Source organism: Elephas maximus, chromosome 2 (assembly GCF_024166365.1).
Source record: "Elephas maximus indicus isolate mEleMax1 chromosome 2, mEleMax1 primary haplotype, whole genome shotgun sequence".
Lineage (NCBI taxonomy): Eukaryota > Metazoa > Chordata > Mammalia > Proboscidea > Elephantidae > Elephas > Elephas maximus.
The window spans coordinates 212,578,707-212,598,205 of record NC_064820.1 but is presented as its reverse complement, the minus strand read 5'-3'; the positions used below and the strand labels follow the sequence as shown (position 1 = coordinate 212,598,205).

Sequence of the window (19,499 nt, the reverse complement as noted above, 5' to 3'; positions counted from 1 at the left end):
ATTAATATATACATTTAAAAACTCCAAAAGAAATATACCATACAGCAGTTATCTCTAGGAACTGCCATATCCTTTCTAATTTATTCAGTTTTGGCAATGTTTGATGAATTTAACTATGAGAATATATTACTTTTGTAATCAGAGAGAAAATGTGTTTTTTTAAGTGTCACCTAAACCGGAACATGATTTTTACAAACAGGAATACTTATGTGCACTTTGACAACATTAAAGTTCGCAATCTATACAAGTATATACATAAACTTTAGGCCAATCTCCAAAGTTGATGTCCAGTAAAAATGACATTCATTTCAAGTTGATAAAATTACTGTACTGGCCTCCAAACATACAAATAGTTAGAATCAAGGAAGCAAATCTAAAATACTAGATCAAGAGTCTGTTTGCTTAACAGTCAAATGCTCAAGACTATATTCACTGAACTGGTATTTCTTAAGTTCATTTTTGTAAATTAGTTCCAGTAGTTTAGGTAGTATACAATGCACAAAATAATAAACATTGCAATGCCATCACCCTGAAATTAAAAAAAAAAAAAAATTACTGACTGATAATTCAGGTTTTTGAGTACACGTTTTCCCTAACAATAACTTTCTGTAACCAAAGCTGATACTTACAAATACTTTTCATTCTAACAGAAAAAAAAATCTAAGAATACTTTCTTCCCTGAAAACAAGACCTACTCTGTAACCAACAGGGTTTTCTGTACCTCTCCAAAAATGTGAAATTATGAGTTAATATTATTTAACAACTTTTACACTAGGCATCGACTTGTGCCACTTGGTGCCATCTGCAGATGCAAAGACTAAAACAAACTACACATACAGCTGAGGAGAATCAACATTACAGCTAGGGACTGTGAGATGAGTTTAGCTTACACTTTAAAGTTTGTCTCCCTTTCTTTCTATATTGCTTTGAATTTCACAAATGAAGGAACGAATTACAACTATTTAAAAGGGTAATAAAGTATAACACAGCATTAACAAATTCTGTGCATTAAAGAAAAAAAAGCAAACCCATTGTCATCTAGTCAATTCCAACTCATAGCGACCCCATAGGACAGAGCAGAACCGCCCCGTAGGGTTTCCAAGGAGCGGATGGTGGATTCAAACTGCTGACCTTTTGGTTAGCAGCCATATCTCTTAACCACTATGCCACCAGGGCTTAAACTGCCATCTTTTTGGAAGGCAATCATACTCTCCAACATTTGTTATCTTCTGTTTTTTTGATTCGTGCCAGTACTGTCAGGGTGAGGTGGTACCTCACTGTAGTTTTGATTTGGATTTCACTAGTAGCTAAAGAGTGTGAGTGTTTATTTCCTCATGCATCTGTTAGCTGCCTGAATGTCTTCTTCGGCGAAGTGTCTGTTCATAGCCTTTGCCCGTTTTTTAACTGGAAAAAAAATGATCCAGCAATCCTACTCCTAAGAATATATCCTAGAGAAATAAGAGCCATCGCACAAGTAGACAACATAGGCACAGCCGTGTTCACTGCAGCATTATCCACAACAGCAAAAAGATGGAACCGACCTAAGTGTCCATCAACAGCTGAATGGATAAATTACAGTGCATACACACAATGAGAAAAAACAATGATGGATGCACAAAACATCTCACAACATAGATGAATCTGGAGGGCATTATGCTGAGTGAAATATGGCAATCACAGGACAAATACTGTATGAGACCACTCTTATAAAAACCCAAGAAAAGGCTTAAGCAAAGAACACAATCCTTGATGGTTACGAGGAAGGGGAGGGTTGGGAAGAGGAAATCACTAACTTGACAGTAGACAAGTGGTAACTTCGGTGAAGGGAAAAACAACAAACAATATAGGGGAAGTCAGCGCAACCTGGCCAAGGCAAAGACAAAGAAGCTTCCTAGCCACATCCAAACACCTTGAGGGACTTAGTTACCGGGGCTGAGGACTGGGACCACTGTCTCAGCGGACATCTAAGTCAACTGACATTAACATAGTTTATAAAAAAAAAAAATGTTCTACATCCTACTTTGGTAGGCAATGTCTGGGGTCTTAAAAGCTTGTGAGCAGCCATCTAAGATATACCTATTGATCCCATCTCATCTGGAGCAAAGGAGAATGAAGAAAACCAAAGATACAAGGAAAATATTAGTCCAAAGGACTAACAGACCACATGAACCACAGCCTCCACCAGCCTGAGTGCAGAACAACTAGATGGTGCCCAACTACCACCACCAATGGCTCTAACAGGGAGCACAGCAGAGTGGGAGAAAAATGTAGAATGAAGTTCAAATTCACACACACACACACACACACACAAAAAGACATGACTTACTGGTCAGGGACTGGAGGAACCCCCGAGACTATGGCCCCTGGACACCCTCTTAACTCAGAACTGAAGTCACTCCCAAACAAAAACACACGTGAGCAGCATGCTTCTTACTTCAATCAAGTACATGAAACCAAATAGGCAACAGCTGCCCGAAAACAAAGACGAGAAGGCAGGAAGGTACAGGAGAATCAGATGAACAGACATGGGGAATCCGGGGTGGAAAGGGAAAAGGGACACAATGTGGGGATTGCAACCAATGTCACAAAACAATTTGTGTATACATTTTTGAATGAGAAACTAATTTGTGCTGTAAGCTTTCACTTAAAGCGCAATAAAATTAAACAGCATGTAATTTTATCCAAAGCTGGGCTTTTTAAAGGGATTTCCAAAGGTAATCCTGACAATATAAACATTTTGACTTAGATGACTTCAAAACCCAGTCTCCCAACCTCCAAATATAATGTGACTCTAACTGTATGCCAGGTCGAAAATTACACATTAGCTGGGTGATGAATATGCACACTTTCCTTGTTATTGTTTATCTTATTTTCTAGTATTTCCACAATATATGAATGTTGCTGTCGTAATTACAGAAAAAGCTGTAACTAACTTTTTAATAGCCTTTCTACATTTATCATGGAAATGATAGATCTGGTATCCATATTTCTCTACCTATCTAAAATACAGTACTACTCCTACAGTATATTGCCAATTGTCAGTAATTTTACTCATCCAACAATTATTTATTTTAGCTTATTGCTGTATACCATTTTAAACAACTCCTTAGCAAACACATACTCAAACTGTTTATCTTTTCAACAAGAATTAAGGCAGTTTTCTACTTCTATTAAGATTTATTTAAATTTGTATGAAATAGAAAATGTGTTTTTAAAAAACCAAGTTACCTGAACATCATAGAGTGCTACAATATTTTCATGCTGAAGTTCCTGCAAAGCAAATTGAGAATTTAAAATCTGTATTTATTCTGATAATTTTAATGTATTTCAATATGCAGATAAACATTGGCCAGTATACACACACACCTCACACTTTTACTACTAGATCAGAGCAAGTCAATCAACTAAAAATTATCCCTGATCAAATTTTCAATCTAAAAATTTCTTTCACCACTGTCATTGTCTAGACTCCTAAGGAGATGCTCATTCTCATTTACAAAATAAATATCATAATTAGTATGGCCACAGACTTTCTACTGATTTTCTACATTTATTATACATACGATGTCCCCACAGGGTTTCCGAAGAGCGACTGGTGGATTTGCACTGCCAACCTTTCGGATAGCAGCTGAACGTTTAAACCACTGCACCACCAGGGCTCTGCTAACAATAGAGGCATAAAATTCCAAGGTGATTTTAAAAAGCACATTATCTCCCTGAAAAAAAAAAAAAAGCAGTGTAATTGTAAGCTCAACAATAATGTTTACCAAAGAGCTCTCCAAAGAATGCTGGTTTTGAGGGGAGCTGCTGTCAAATGAGGGTTCTATGTTCTTGTCAGTTTGGGAAACACTGAGTTAAGCACACCTGAACAAGTTTTTCCACTGAATTTTTCAGACTTTCTTTAATGAGCCAAGTGCTTGTGACCCTCTAAGAAGGTATTCAGTAAACAAGATCTTCCCAAACTTATTTGACCATGGAACGCTTTTTTTTTCCCCCTCAAAGTATCTCACACTGCTTGTGAGTGAACTAGAAACCACCTTCAAGGAAAATAACTTCCTTAATTTACAAGGAAAAAAGACCCCAACTCACTCCCCACCCCTCCAAAAAAAAACACTTTAATTGTAACTTGAAAGAGGGGTCAACGGAAGACTTAAACAATGTATGAGAGACCTACCTGCCCTCCCTGCCAAACAATAAAACATACTAGAAAAAAGAAGGAAAGAACTTATGATAAGCTAAAATCAAGTTTTCACAGAATCCCTCTAAATGTTGGCCAAGAATCACAAACATTGCTTCCGAGTACTCAATGTTTCAAAAAACTGTGCATGCAAAAATGATAGCTACAGTTGAAAATTCTCAAACTTGCATCCAACTACCAAAATTGCAAAGGATGTGACAATGTACTCCCATAATTTAAAATAAAATTTAACAGTGTAAAACAGCACATAAAGAAACATACCTTTAAGATTTTAATTTCCTTTCCAAGCAGTATTTGTGATTTTGACAGGTTCTTTTTATTAATACTTTTAATAGCTACCTCCCAATCAGTTTTCTGAAAATGAAAAACAACGTTATTCCCGGAAATTATTACTGAGCAAAAAAATCTGTAAAGACAGATGTTTTTAGCAAATTCATGTACATTTGGGAAAACAGAAAAGAACCCAAATCGCCAATAACTGGAAAATGATTTCCATAAACTACGGTGTAAGAAGCCAATGTCCTACAACAGCCACTAAAATTAATAAACGTGAAGACCACATAATAACTAACATTAAGTGAAAAGGGAAGATGGTTGACAATCACTTAAAAGTTAAGGAGAAATGTGGATAATATATTTGGAAGGTGGTATGGTTAACTGAAAACACTATTTGTTAGCTTAGGAGGATAACGTTGTAAATTTTTTTGATTAAGCTATTTTCATAATAAATAACAATGAGTGGTATACTTTATCTCATTAGTGACAAAGTCAGCCCACTTTTAATATGCTCCTTGGCAAAGATCAGAACTGCCAAACCTTTTATGATTATTTCCACTCCTGGTATGTCTTTCCAAATTCTTCAGATTCTAAAACTTCGTGTGTCCCTATTTTCGAAACAGTACAACCTTTATTTTAAAAAAAGGGGGGGGGGGTGGACAGTTTGAACTTGCTTTCATTATTAGGCTTGGAAAAGAGGTGTCCAATCATCTTTTCCACTCTTACTCCGGAAGGAAGATGGTACCGGGCTCATCAGGGTGTAGAGGAACCAAGGCCTGGCAGTAAGAGTTATCGCCGTCTTAGAAAAAGCCTCAAGTAAACGGGAAACCGGCATGTTTTCCACTGGGTCTGCAGTTATCAACACCAAATGTGACAATCCCTTGCAGCCCAGACGGGGTACACCCAGAGGTCGAAGCTCGAGCCTCGGGATGTGCAAGGGGCCGTGCGGTACTCTGGACTCAGGGACGAGGGGCTCGCTCTCGGGAAAATCCTGTTGCCAAGACCACTGACGGGGGAGGAAATCAGCGGACCAGCAGGGGGTGGACCGCTGCCTAGAGACTTCAGCCTCGAAACCATCCTCCCACGACGAAAACAAATCCCCGACAATGAAAGCATAAAGGCCGGCCTTGGCTGGCGGGCTCTGGGAGGGGACGCCTTTTCTCCCTAGGGGCTCGGCTCCGGCGGCCTCGCGAAGTTTCGGGGCCACCGGGGCCGCGCGACACAGGCCTGGCCCCGCCGGGCGGGCAGGCTCACCTGGCGGTGCCGCCCCCGGAAGACCACGGCGAAGGCCCCGTGTCCCACGAGGTCCCGCTTGCTGTACTCGAAGTCTCCCACCACCTCCATGGCCGCCCTGGGCGCACCACGGCGGGGGCAGCCGGCGGGCCAGGTCAGCACCGCGGGTCCGTGGGCCCGGAGCGCGCCCGCGGGTGGCCGGACTGGGGCAGCCGCGGCCCCGGGCCCGGGCGGGCGCTCATGCCTGGAAGCCGCAGCGAAAACGGGGGAGGCCGCCGCGCTGGCCCGGGATCACTGAGGCCCGGCCAGGCCCCGGCCACTCCTCATGGCCCGGCCGCCGCCGGCGAGGGCTCCTTGCGAAACGGCCTCGGGGCGCTACCGCCGTCACTGTGCGCCCCCGGAGCCGCACGCGCGCCCTGGAGAGGTGCGGAGCCCGGTCCTCCCCATGCCCGGCTCGTTTGGCCCTTGGCGTTCTCGGCACGCCACTGCCGCTGCTGCTGCTGCCGCCGCCCTCTGACCGCCAGCCCGCGGCCCGCGCGCCCCCGCCTCGCGGCCCCAACGCACGCGCGCGCGCTGGCCGCTTCGTGCCTACGTCAGCACGTAGGTTGGGACGTCTGAGCGAAGCCCTGTCCACTCAGTAAGACGGGAAAAGAGGAGGCGAGCTGTTGCGGCCACAGCTAAGTTACCCACGGAACCTCCGCGCGGGGCCTGGGAGCAGAGCAGAGCTGGGCACGCGCCGGCCTCGAGTGGGCTGAGAGGCGCGCTGGAGCGGGGATCCATTGTGCAGCTGGAATCCCAAGCATCCAGAGAGGGCAGATAAGCATCTCCTCCAGCCTGGCCTCCTTTCGTGGGTCCTCTAAAACCAGAGGTCAAACTGCCGTCCTTCTCCGATCCTTCTGTGTTTACTCACTCAGGGTCGCCGAGGAGATGGTGATGGGCACAGGGAGTGCAGTAGTTAAGCTCTGCGCTGCTAATGTCAAGGTCGGTGGTTCAAACACACCATCGGGTCTGTGGAGAAAGATGTGTCAGCCCGCTTTTGTAAAGATTTTCAGCTTTGGAAACCCTGTGGGGTAACGGGTTTGGTATGGTTTGGTTTTGGCCTCTGTGAGAACCTGCAAGTTTGACCTCGGGCTTACCTTGACTGACTGAAGGGAGCTGTCTTTTCTATCTGATGGTTCTTGAAGTGACAAGGAATTTGTCCACTTTCCCTGAAGGATGTATCTTCCTAAGTCATTTTATAAAAAACCTCATAGAAAACTCAGGCCCCATGCCACCCTGCATGGTCAGTTTTTCGTCTATTTGCTCTGTTTCCCTCTCACCACCATCATTACATTTCCCACCCTATGCTCATACCTTCAAACTGATTGCTGAAGGCCGGACAGGTACCCTAAGAACCCCCAAGCTTGAGACTGTCAGCCCATGAATTCTAAGATAATCTCCCTTCTTCATACCCTTAAAATGTAGAACCTTAGATTTCCACTCCCACTACTGTGCACACCTGCATAATGCTATCCTTACTTTAAAATGTGCCCAGGTGGTTGTGTTAGAGACTGAAAATTTGAAGCCTTTAAATATTCAGTCCAGAACAAGATAAGCAAACCCAACTGCAAAAATTCAAGTTTGTAAGGGACACTACCAAACAGACCAACAAACACATTAGGGAAGTGTCAGAAGAATAGAGAAAAGGGAAGAAGAATATTTGAAGAAAACTGATGAAAGACATGAATGTTGAAAAATAATCCTTGCAAAGACTAGCCAGAAGAGAGCTGGGGTGTCTACACTAATACCAAACAAAGTGGAATTTAAGTGAAAATCTGCTACAGGAGACAAAAATATTATAAAAAGGTCAATTCATCAAGAAGAAATAACAATTATAAATAGGCACCTAACAACAGAGTCTCAAAGTATATATCATAATAGTTTGAGACATCAAACACGATTTTTTATAAATGACAGAACGTCTAGAAAGAAGATCAATCATGGAATAGAAGACTTGAACAGCAGTATAAACCAACTAGACTTAACAGGTATATAGAACAACCAACAACAGTGCACGTGAACCATTTTCCAATATAGGTCATATTAAAAAAAAAAAAAATCATTGCCATCGAGTAGATTCTAACTCATAGTGACCCTAAAGGACAGAGTGGAACTGTCCCATAGAGTTTCCACGGAGCACCTAAGTGGTTTCTAACTGCCAGCCTTTTGGTTAGCAGCTGTATCACTTAAGCACTACGCCACCAGGGTTTCCATAGGTCCTGTATTAGGTCACAAAGCAAGTCTGAGTAAGTTTTTAAACATTGTAATTATACAAAGTATCTTCTCTGACCACAATGGAATGAAACTGGAAATAAATAACAGGAAGAAAATGGAAATTTCACAAACACGTGGAAATTGAACAACACACTATTAAACACCAACCGGTCAAAGACGTCACAAGGAAAATGAGACAATACTTAAAGATGAATGAAAACAAAAAAGCACAACATACCAAAACTTATAGGATGCAGGAAAAGCTCAGAGGGAAACTTAAAATTGTAAATGCCTACTTTAAAAAAGAGGAACTCAAATCAAAAACAATATTTACACCCCGGAGAATTAGGGAAATCCTGGTGGCATAGTGGTTAAGTGCTACGGCTGCTAACTCAAGGGTCAGCAGTTCGAGTCTACCAGGCACTCCTTGGAAACTCTATGGGGCAGTTCTACTCTGTCCTATAGGATCACTATGAGTCAGAATCGACTCGACGGCCCTGGGTTTGATTTTTTGTTTTTGGAGGAATTAGAAAAAGAAGAGAAAATAAAAGTCCAAACCTACTAATAGGAAGGAAATAATAAAGATTGGAGTGGAGACAGTAGTCCTTGCATGGCGCAAACGGTTAAGTGTGCAAACAGTTAAGTGCTCAAATACTAGCCAAAAGATTGGCAGTTTGAACCCACCCAGAGGTGCCTCGGAAGACAGGCTTGGTACAGCAGTGTCACTAGAGGGATACAGGGGGTGTGGACCACACTGGGTGACACTGTCAGAAGGAGTGACACCAAAATGACTGTCTATAAAATTTTTGTGCAGTGTTTCAGTAGAAATTTATTATTTTTAATGAAAATATCCCTGTAGTTAGTTACAACAACAAAAACATTTTTCGTAAGCCAAGCTTACTTGTATCAACACACCTACAAGGCTAAAACTCTATGCTAATTTGCTTTTTGAACCTTCTAATGTTCTTGTTGCTGCTGATGTTTTTGTAGTCACTGATTTTGTCAAATTTTCTGGTGTTATAGCTGCAATATTGTGATAATTAGTATTTGCGAACCTATATAAATAACTTTTTTGAGAATGGAGGAAAAGGAGAAAAATCAAAAAATCAAAGAAGGAGTCCACTCAGTTACTAATTTAACATAGAAAGATTTTACAGAATAATTTTGTTGTTAGTATTCATATAATTGAAGAAATATTACCTTTAAACAATTTACAGCTATATCACATATAACTCTGATTAAAATTGATAATAAACATTACTAAGGATTCTGTGTACTCTGGTACAGAAGGAGGTCCATGGCGGGGAGGGTGACACCATGAGTTACTGCTCTGGGTGATACCAGCCCTAGTGACACCCACTGGCTTGGTGATGTCCTTGCAAAAGGTCATAGCCTTGAAAACCCTGTGGAGCAGTTCTACTCTGCGTATATGGGGTTACCATAAGTTGGAAATGACTTGACAGCAGGTAACAACAGAGAGGAGATAAAGGAAATAGAAACTAGAGAAACAATAAAGAGAATCAACAAAACCAAAAGTTGTTTCTTTGAAAATAATAATAAAATCAATACACCTTTAGAATTACAAGAAAAAAAAAGTGAAGACACAAATAACTAAAATCAGAAATAAAAGTGGGGACATTACTCCCAACCATACAAAAATAAAAAGGATTATGAAAGAAAACTGAACAATTGCATGCCAACAGATTACATAGATGGAATGGACAAACTCCTGGAAACACAAAAACTACTGAAATTGACTCATGAAGATATAGAAAATCACAAGAGGCCTATAGTAAGTGACGATATTGACTCAGTGTTATGATTGAATTGGGTTCCTCCAAAGTATGTATTGACTTCCTGAGCTTTGTACCTGTGGAAGTGATCCTGCTTGGAAACAGGGTTTTCTTTTGATATGTTAATGAGGTCATACCAATGTAGGGTGGATGGTAAACCTAATCACCTCTGAGTTGTAAAAAGACCAGAATGGACATAAAGACACACCCAAGAGGAAGACAGACACCTTGTGAGGATCATGTATAAGACAAGGAATACCAAGGAACCAAAGAACACTGAGGGCTACTGACAAAGATAGAATCAACGTGGCTGAGACCCTGATTTGGATTTTTAGCCTCTAGAATTATGAGAAAATAAATTTCTGGTCTTAAAGCCACCCACTTGTGGTATTTGTGTTCCAGTAGCACTATGTAACTAAGAAAATCAGCAATCGAAAACCTCACAGCAAAGAAAGGATAAGGACCAGAGGGCTTCACTGGTGAATTCTACCAAACATTCAAAGAAGAATTAACATCAATCCTCCTCAAACTCTTCCAAAAAATAGAAGAGGAGGTAGAACACTTCCTGACTCTTTCTATGAAGCCAACAGTACCCCATATGGAAGCCAGATAAAGACATCCCAGAAAAGAAAACTACAGATGAATATCCCTTATGAATATAGATACAAAAATCCTCAACCAAATACTAGTAAACCAAATCCAACGTCATATTAAAAGGATTATGCACAATGACCAAATGGGATTTATCCCAGAAATGCCAGGGTAGTTTGACATAAGAAAATCACCCACTGTAATACACCATAGAGGAAGGAAAACATCCACATGACCACCTCAACTAATGAAGAAGAAAAAAAAAAAGGTATTTGATAAAATCCAACAAGCTTTCATAATAAAAACAGGGCTTCAAAGCACAGGCTGTAGCTCCATAGATACACCCAAACTCCCTGAGGGACCGAATTGCTGGGCTGAGGGGTATGAGGACCATGGTCTCAGGGAACATCTAGCTCAACTGGCACTACAGAGTTTATAAAAAAAAATGTTCTACATTCTACTTTGGTGAGTAGTGTCTGGGGTCTTAAAAGCCTGTGAGCGGCCATCCAGTGGTCTCACCCCTTCAGAAGCAAGGAAGAAAGAAGAAAACTAAAGGCACAAAGGAAAGATTATTCCAAAGGACTAATGGACCACATTTACCACAGCCTCCACCAGACTGAGTCCAATACAACGAGATGGTGCCCGGCTACCACCACTGGCTGCTCTGACAGGGATCACAACAGAGGGTCCCAGACGAGTTGGAGAAAAATGTAGAACAAAATTCTATCTCAAAAAGAAAGACCAGACTTGCTGACCTGACAGAGACTATAGAGAAACCCTAAGAATATGGACCCCGGACACCTTTTCAGCTCAGTAATGAGGCCACTCCTGAGGTTCACCCTTCAGCCAGAGATTGAACAGACCAGACCCATGGAACAAAACAAGACTAAAGGAAGGTAACAGCCTGAGGCAGGGACTGGAAAGTAGGAGGGAACAGGAAAGCTGGTAATAGGGAACCCAGGGTTGAGAAGGGAAAGTGTTGACATATCATGGGGTTGTTAACCAATGTCATACAACAATTTGTGTACTAACTGTTTGATAAGAAACTAATTTGTTCTGTAAACCTTCATCTAAATTTCAATTAAAAAAAGAATATATATATATATAAACGGCTTCTAACTGGTTCAAACTGGTTCAGTCATGGTCAGTGAAGCCAAATCAGAACAGACCCTTATTTTTAAAATTTGGGTGAATTGGAACAATAACCAGGATGGGAAAAATTACAGGTCAAAGCCTTGGAATGGGAGACTTGGAAGAGGCACAGTGAGCCCTTTCAGGAGCCTGATGCTGGAGACTGGATTATTGGCAGTATTGTGGAGAGTAAGGGACATTCAAAGCAGTGCAGTCAGCCGCCATCTTTGAGGGGGACACTGCTGTTTCTGATTCTGCCAGTCAAGAGATTTGATTGCTATGCAATACGCCCACTGCCCTTCTTTTCTAAAAGGGAGATTAACTTTCTAGCAGGGTTTGACCCATAATTTATCCCATTCCAGCTATCACTCCAATTCACCCACATTTTAAAAATTAGGGTGTGTTCTGGCTTCGGTTCATCGGCCTTAACTTCACCAGGAAGAACTGGTTTGAAGCCCTGGATAAAAACACTCAGCAAACTCAGAATCGAAGGGAAATTTCTCACATAATAGGATGTTTTTGTGAAAAATCCACAGCTAACATTATAATCAATGGTAAAAGACTGAAAGTTTTTCACCTAAGATCAGGGAAAAAAAAAAAAACAAGGACAACGATATTCACTACAGCTATTTCACACAGGGTTGCTATGAATCTGAATCAACACGACAGCAATGGGTATTTGTTTTTGTTTTTTTCCACATTGTACTGGAAATTCTAGCCAGAGGAATTAGGCAAGAGAAATAAATAAAAAGGCATGCAAATCTAAAAGGAAGAAGTAAAACTATCTCTATTTGCAGATGACATGTTCTTGTACACAGAAAGTCTTAAAGAATCCATAAAAAAGCCACTAGAGTTAATAAATGAATGCTGCAAAGTTACAAGGTACAAGATTAACAAACCTCAGCTGCATTTCTATACAACAGCAATGAACAATCTAAAAAGGAAATTTTACAACAGCTAAGCATCTAAAAGACACTTGGGTGGTGCAAGTGGTTTGTTCTCAGCTATTAAACTAAAGTTTGGTTCTTCAAACCCGCCCAACAGAGCTGCAGGAGAAAGCCCTGGCAACCTGCTTCCATAAAAGATTACAGCCAAGAAAATCCTATGAAGCAGCTCTACTCTGTAATAAATGGGGTCAACATGATCAGAATCGCCTTGACGGCAACAGTTATTTTTGTTTGTTTTTTAAGCATCTAAAAAAATTAATTACCTAAAAATAAATTTAATCAGGGAGGTGAAAGACCTGTACACTGAAAACTGTAAAGCATTACTGACAGAAATTAAAGAAGACCTGAATAAATGTGAAGACATGCAATTTTCACTTATTGGAAGACTTAATATTAAGATGTCAATACTACCCACACTGATGTACAGATTCAAGGCAATTACAGGCAGTCCCTGAGCTACATATATCCAACCTACCTACTAAACAACCCGTGTAAAGCCTATAATACATACAATGGTTCATAATCAATATGTCAGTTTCGCAGGCAGCTCTGTGCTCTTCCAGCCCAGCTCACCTCCCCCCACCCCCAACCTCAGGCCCTCATTCCTTGCGCCTTACCCTCCGCCCTGTACCCCTGACCCACTGCCCCTCGGAGAGGGCCAACCCTTCACACCACCAGCCCTGCACCTCAGGTGGTGGTGGCTCAGGGTGTTTCAAGGGACCCTGCGGTCAAGATCTTAGGGTTCACCAGGCCCAGGGGCAGTCTGTAATGGGATGCGATCTTCATTTCCTGGCCTTTCACCAGCCCAGGAAGGGAAAGAGGGAAACGGCGATGGCTGCCGCTGCTGCAGAGGAAGCAGGACCCAAAGTGTGGACCCGGCTGGGGACGTGAGCGTTTCTTTAATGTTTTTTATTTATAGAAAGTTACTACACTATATACTGTAAACTAAGACACAGATGATACCGATAGTATTAAAGGAAGAAGCTCAAGCTGCACTGAAGTCATTGGCAGAAAACAAGGCTTCCTGGAATTGACAGAATACCAACTGAGATGTTTCAACAAAGGGATGCAGGTCTGGAAGCACTCACTCATCTGTGCCAAGAAATTTGGAAGACAGCTACCAGGCCAGTGGACCAGAAGAGATTCATATTTGTGCCTATTCCAAAGAAAAATAATCCAACAGAATCCTGAAATTATCAAACAGTATCTCTTATATCACCAGTAAGTAAAAATTTGCTGAAGATAATTAAAAAATGATTGCAGCAGTACGTTAACAGAGAACTGCCAGAAATTCAAGCTGGATTCACAAAAGGACATGGAACCAGGGATATCATTGCTGATGTCAGATGGATCCCGGCTGAAAGCAGAGAATACCAGAAAAAATGTTTGCCTGTGTTTTATTGACTATGCAAAGGCATTCGACTGTGTGGATCATAACAAATTATGGATAGCATTGCGAAGAATGGAAATTCCAGAACACTTAATTGTGCTCATGAGAAGCCTGTACATAGATCAAGAGGCAGTTGATCAAACAGAACAAGGGGGTTCTGCGTGGTTTAAAGTCAGGACAGGTGTACATCAGGGTTGTACCCTTTCCCCGTATTTATTCAATCTATATGTTGAGCAAATAATCCAAGAAGCTGGACTGTATATATGTTGAGCAAATAATCCAAGAAGCTGGACTATATGAAGAAGAACAGGGCATCAGGATTGGAGGAAGACTCATTAACAACCTGCGATATACAAATACTACAATCTTCCTTGCTAAAAGAGGACTTGAAGCTCCTACCTCTTCACTTTCCACAAGCAAAGTTGTGTCATCTGCATAAGGCAGGCTGTTAAAGAGTCTTCCTCCATTCCTGATGGCACACTCTTCTTCATATTATCCAGTTACTCAGATTACTTGCTCAGCATACAGACTGAATAAGTATGGTGAAAGGATACAACACTGATGGACAGCTTTCCTGATTTAAACCACTTGTTCCGTTTGAATGACTGCCTCTTGGTCCATGTGCAGGTTCCTTATGAGCACAATTAAGTGTTCTGGAATTCCCATTCTTCGCAATGTTATCCATAAATTGTTATGATCCACCCAGTGGAATGTCTTTGCATAGAGAATAACACACAGGTAAACATATTTCTGGTATTCTCTGTGTTCAGCCAATATCCATCTGACATCAGCAATGATATTCCTCATTCCACATCCTCTTCCAAATCTGGCTTGACTTTTTGGCAGTTCCTTTTCAATACACTGCTGCAATTGTTTTTGAAGTATCTTCAGGAAAATTTTACTTGTGTGTGGTATTAATGATATTGTTCGATAAGTTCTGCATTCTGTTGAATCACCTTTCTTTGGTATGGGCACAAATATGGATCTCTCCCAGTCAGTTGGCCAGGTAGCTGTCTTCCAAATTTCTTGGCATAGATGAGTGAGCACTCCAGCACTGCATCCATTTATTGAAACATCTCACTTGGAATTCTATCAATTCCTGGAACCTTGTTTTTTCCCAATGCCTTCAGAACAGCTTGGGTATCACAGCAACATGCAAGCCACCACAGTATGACAAACTGACAGACACGTGGGAACATTAGCTATTAGGGAAATACAAATCAAAACAACAATGGTATACCATTTCACATCCACTAGGATGGTTGTTACAAAAAAAGGAAAATAGCAAGTGTTGGTGAGAATCTGGAGAAACTGGAACACTCATACATTGTTGGTGGGGACGAAAAATGGCGCAGCCCTTGTGGAAAAGTTTGGAAGTTCCTTAAAAGGTTAAACATAGATACACCATATGAGATATTCTGGTTTAGGTGGCAGCTTAGATAGACGCACCCCAACAACCTCCTGCAAAAAGAGACTTGAGAAACTGAGTAAAACAGACACAAATAATGACCTCACAGCTGAGAACATCAAATGCAGAGTTGAAGAAACAAACTGAGCACTGATTGGAAGGAGAGAGAAAACAAGAACAGTGGGAAAAAGATTCACAGATAGTTCACACCTGGCCTGCCAGCAAGCACAGTGTGGCCATTTTGGGACACTATCAAGCAACAACCTGGGGTGAGGAATCCAAGAAGGCAACCTCAAGGAGAACATAACTGGTGGCAGAGATACTTTTTAACAACCCTGGAAGGAAACAATGATGTGGGCAGGGTAGGTCCTGGGAGGAGGCACCCCTGAGAGAGTGACAAGTAGGAGTAGTATAACTTTTAGGCCAGGGAAGCGCAGGGAATTGCTGCTACAGCAAAGTGAGGTGGACTGAATTGTCGGAATCTAAGGGTAGAAGTCAGAATAGACAGAGTGCACATTTGCAGAGGAGCAAAGGGGAAGTACAGAAGGGCAGGAAGTAGCTCCAGTCCCTCTGGGAAGTGCAGAGAAAAAAGGAAGCTAGAAATTAGTGCAGGGACTGCTTGTAGGTGGTGGCACCCAAAGGGAGATGCTCATTGAATAGTCAACCTGCAGAGTAAGAACTAAAAGCCACCCCCTAAAACTGACCTATGCAAATAAATCCTCCTCCCCTCCTGTTCATGCAGCATCCACTACACCACGCCCCCCTTCTGGGCAGGACTTCAGCACAACGGCATATGCAATCTGCTTCACCCCCATCCCCTCCCTAAGGTAGGGGCAGTCTGCACAAAGCTGCACAGGTTCCATTCCACTCCCCTCCCCTCCCAGAGGCACAGGCCGATCTACATAAACTTCCCCAGGCTTCTCATTGCCCCCCTCCCCTACTGGAAGTAGGGACCTCCTGCACAAAACTGCACAGGTTCTGTATCACCCTTCTCCCCCCTCCCCCGGTGTCATGGGCCATCAGCACAAACCCATGCAGGCTCTGCTTTGCAACCCCACTCCCAGTTGAGTGGGTCTCTGCCCTCCCAAAAGGGTCTCCCCATCTGTCTAGACCTCTCCACCCTGCCCTCCGGCCCCTCCTTGGCCACCAGGCCTCTGCATCCTGCCTACCAGCCCCTCTCCTGCCACATGGGCCTCTGCACCCCCCCTCCATGGGCCCTCCCCACAACCCATCCTAGTCCCTAGGTGCAACACTAATGGCTCACCAATGCAGAGAGAATGAATGTTCCTCACAAGCTGTGAAGGATCCTGACCACCTAACATCTGGGAACGGACCTGCTCTGGCACCACCATGCAGTTCTCTAAAGGAAGTTATTTGTGCCTAATGACATAGGACTCCCGTGTGTGTGCAACCCACTATATCCACCGGTGAGAGAAAAGTACACTCGGCCAACCAATACTGCCAAAGTCATACACAGACCAATAACACAAAACAACAACAATTAAAACAATACAAAGGAAAGAAACCAACCCAAAGAAAAAGAGAAGAAGCTGAGGTCCTGATAAATCAGAACAAAAGGAAAACAAACTAAAATAAATAAAAATAAAGATTAACAAATATGCAATAAAAAACATATGCACTGTCAAGCATCGCCTAATGTCCATGATTCATTCTGTGAAATAGGACATTGTGTAATTTGGATGTTGTTTGCTGGGGCAAATAACCTCCCTCTACAATTTACTGTACCATTATACTCCTGGCAGCACAATCACTTTGTATGCAAGACACATGGGCTACAGATGTTGTGTGCAGGAAGCTGTTGCATTCACTATGTCCTGTTCCATTGCTAAGTCCTGTTCTCTGATCAGGATTCCTGAATTGTATTACATTGAATATACATAGACTACCAGAAGAATGTAGAAATCTGTCTTGGAAGGTGTACAGCCAGGATGCTCCTTAGAAGCAATGATGATGAGAAATTGTCTCACATACTTTGGACATGTTATCAGGAGGGACCAGTCCCTGGAGAAGGACATCATGCTTGGTAAAGCAGAGGGTCAGTGAAAAAGAGAGAGACCTTCAACAACATGGACTGACACAGTGACTTCAACAATGGCTCAAACACAACAATGAATGCGAGGATGGCAAGGACCAGGCAGTGTTTTGTCCTGTTGTACATAGGTCATTGTGAGTTGGAACTGACTTGGTGGCACCTAACAACTACAACATTATAACCCGATTATGTGGTCGGACATTGCCTGGACTGATGTTATGCAGTCCATGACTGTACTTAAAAAAAAAAAAAAAACTTTAATGCCTTGAAGACAACAGTCAATTACAAATAATTTGAAGACTCAGGAAAAGATGGCTCAAGAAAACAAACAAAATAAAGGAACAGAAAAGTTTTATTAGGAATAACAGATGATGGAACTACTGGACAGAGACCTTAAAAAGGTAGCATTAAGTCTCCTCAAAGAGATTAATGAAAACACACATACACAAAGATTAGAAGAATTTAGGGAAACAATACAAGAACAAAATGACAAATTAAATTAAAAAATAGAATCCTTAAAAAAAAAAAAACTAGAAATTCAGAAGCCTAACAGAAAATAATAAGTACACACAACTAAATGGAAGGACACAGAAATAGAATTGAAGCAATGGAAGAAAAATCAGCAAAAGAGAGGGCGTCAGTTGATATGAGGAACAAACAGAAAAAAAAATGGAAGAAAAAAGAAGAAAGCCTATAGTTCATGTGGGACACCATCAAGAGGAATAATACACACATAATAGGAATTTCAGAAGAGGAAGAGATGAAAAGGTACAGAAAAAATCTTGAAGAATTAGTGACAGAAAACTTCCAAATATCATGAAAGATGAGAAGATTTTCATCCAAGAAGCTCAGCGAACTCCAAATAAGATAGACCTCAAGAGAAATCACCAAGACATATTATAATCAAACTTTCCAGATCCAAAGACAAAGAATTTTGAAAGCGGCATATGAAAACCAAAATATCACCTACAAAGGGATCCCCAGAAGATTAAGCACTGGCTTCTTGTCAGGAGCTGCAAGAAAGAAAACAATGGAGTGATATATACAAAGCTATGAAAGAAAAGAACTGTCAACCAAGAGTTACATAGCCATCACAATTATCATTCAAAGATGAGGGAGAAATTAGGACATTCCCAGAAAAGAAGAAATTAAGGGAATTTGTAACTAACAGATCAGCCCTACAAGGAATATTAAAGGAATTCCTTCAGATAGAAAACCAACAACAGCAGACAATAACCTGAGGTAAAGACACACGACATCATCACCCTGACATCAAGCCAGGTGAAGACACCACAACAGAAAAATAAAGGTAAAAATGATTTCAGGGTATCTGAGATACAAAATTGTAATCAAGGACAACATCAAAACAAAAGAGAAATGATGGGTGTAATTATAGTACTCCCATCTGAAGAAGAAGTTAAGGCAATCCCAAAATGTAACAGACTGTTCTAAATGTAAAATATTAAATGTAAACCTCATGGTAACCACAAAAAATAGATAATCTATTCACCAAAATATAGAAGAAGAAAAACAAAAGACTCAGTAAACACAAAAAGAACAATAATAAGTGAAAGCAAAAGAAAATTCATATACAAAAGAACTCAGTACGGAAAGTAAAAAACAAAGAAAACATTAACAACACAAAAAGAAGCATAAGAAAATGGCTGCAGTAAATTTATCCCTATCGATAACCACACTGAATATAAATGGGTTATATGTACCAGCCAAGAGACAGAGAGTGGCAGAATGGAATAAAAAAAAAAAAGCCCATCAATATGTTGCCTACAAGAGACACACCCTAGGCACAAAGACATAAGTTAAAAATCAGGATGGAAAAACATACCAAAAAAATAGTAACAAGAAGAGAGCAGTATTGGCAATCTTAATATCTGACAAAAAAGACTTTAAGTCAAAGATTATTAGAAGAGACAAAGAAGGACCTTTTATAATGATAAAAAGGACAATTCACCAAGAAGGCATAACAATCATAAATATTTATGCACACAATGCCAGAGCCTCAAATTTTATAAAGCAAGTTCTAACAGAATTAAAGAGAGGAATAGACAGATGTACAATAATAGTAGAATACTTCAATACACCACTTTCAAACTGGATACAACAACTAGAAAGAAAATTAATAAAGATATTGAAGACCCAAATAACACAACCCCTGGATCTAACAGACATATATAGAACACACCACCCAACAGAGGCACAAATACATTC

General features: G+C 41.2%; 1 protein-coding gene across 5 annotated transcripts in view; it reads right to left on the bottom strand.

Moving 5' to 3' along the window:
* The window catches only part of ULK2 (unc-51 like autophagy activating kinase 2), a 177,241-nt gene extending 170,976 nt beyond the window's left edge, over positions 1-6,265 (bottom strand). For 4 of the 5 annotated variants that reach the window (XR_007516206.1, XR_007516207.1, XR_007516208.1 and 1 more), the window contains exons 1-3: positions 5,729-6,265; positions 4,460-4,552; positions 3,229-3,270 (exon numbers count right to left, since the gene is read on the bottom strand). Coding sequence is in view for 1 of the 5 variants with exons in the window: in XM_049874618.1 (XP_049730575.1) it covers positions 3,229-3,270; positions 4,460-4,552; positions 5,729-5,818 (225 nt within the window). In the remaining 4 variants the exon portion in view is untranslated. Of the gene's footprint in view, positions 1-3,228; positions 3,274-4,459; positions 4,553-5,728 lie in introns of those variants that run through there. The other variant, XR_007516209.1, reaches the window with a different exon arrangement.
* Between the last annotated feature and the right edge of the window lie 13,234 nt (positions 6,266-19,499).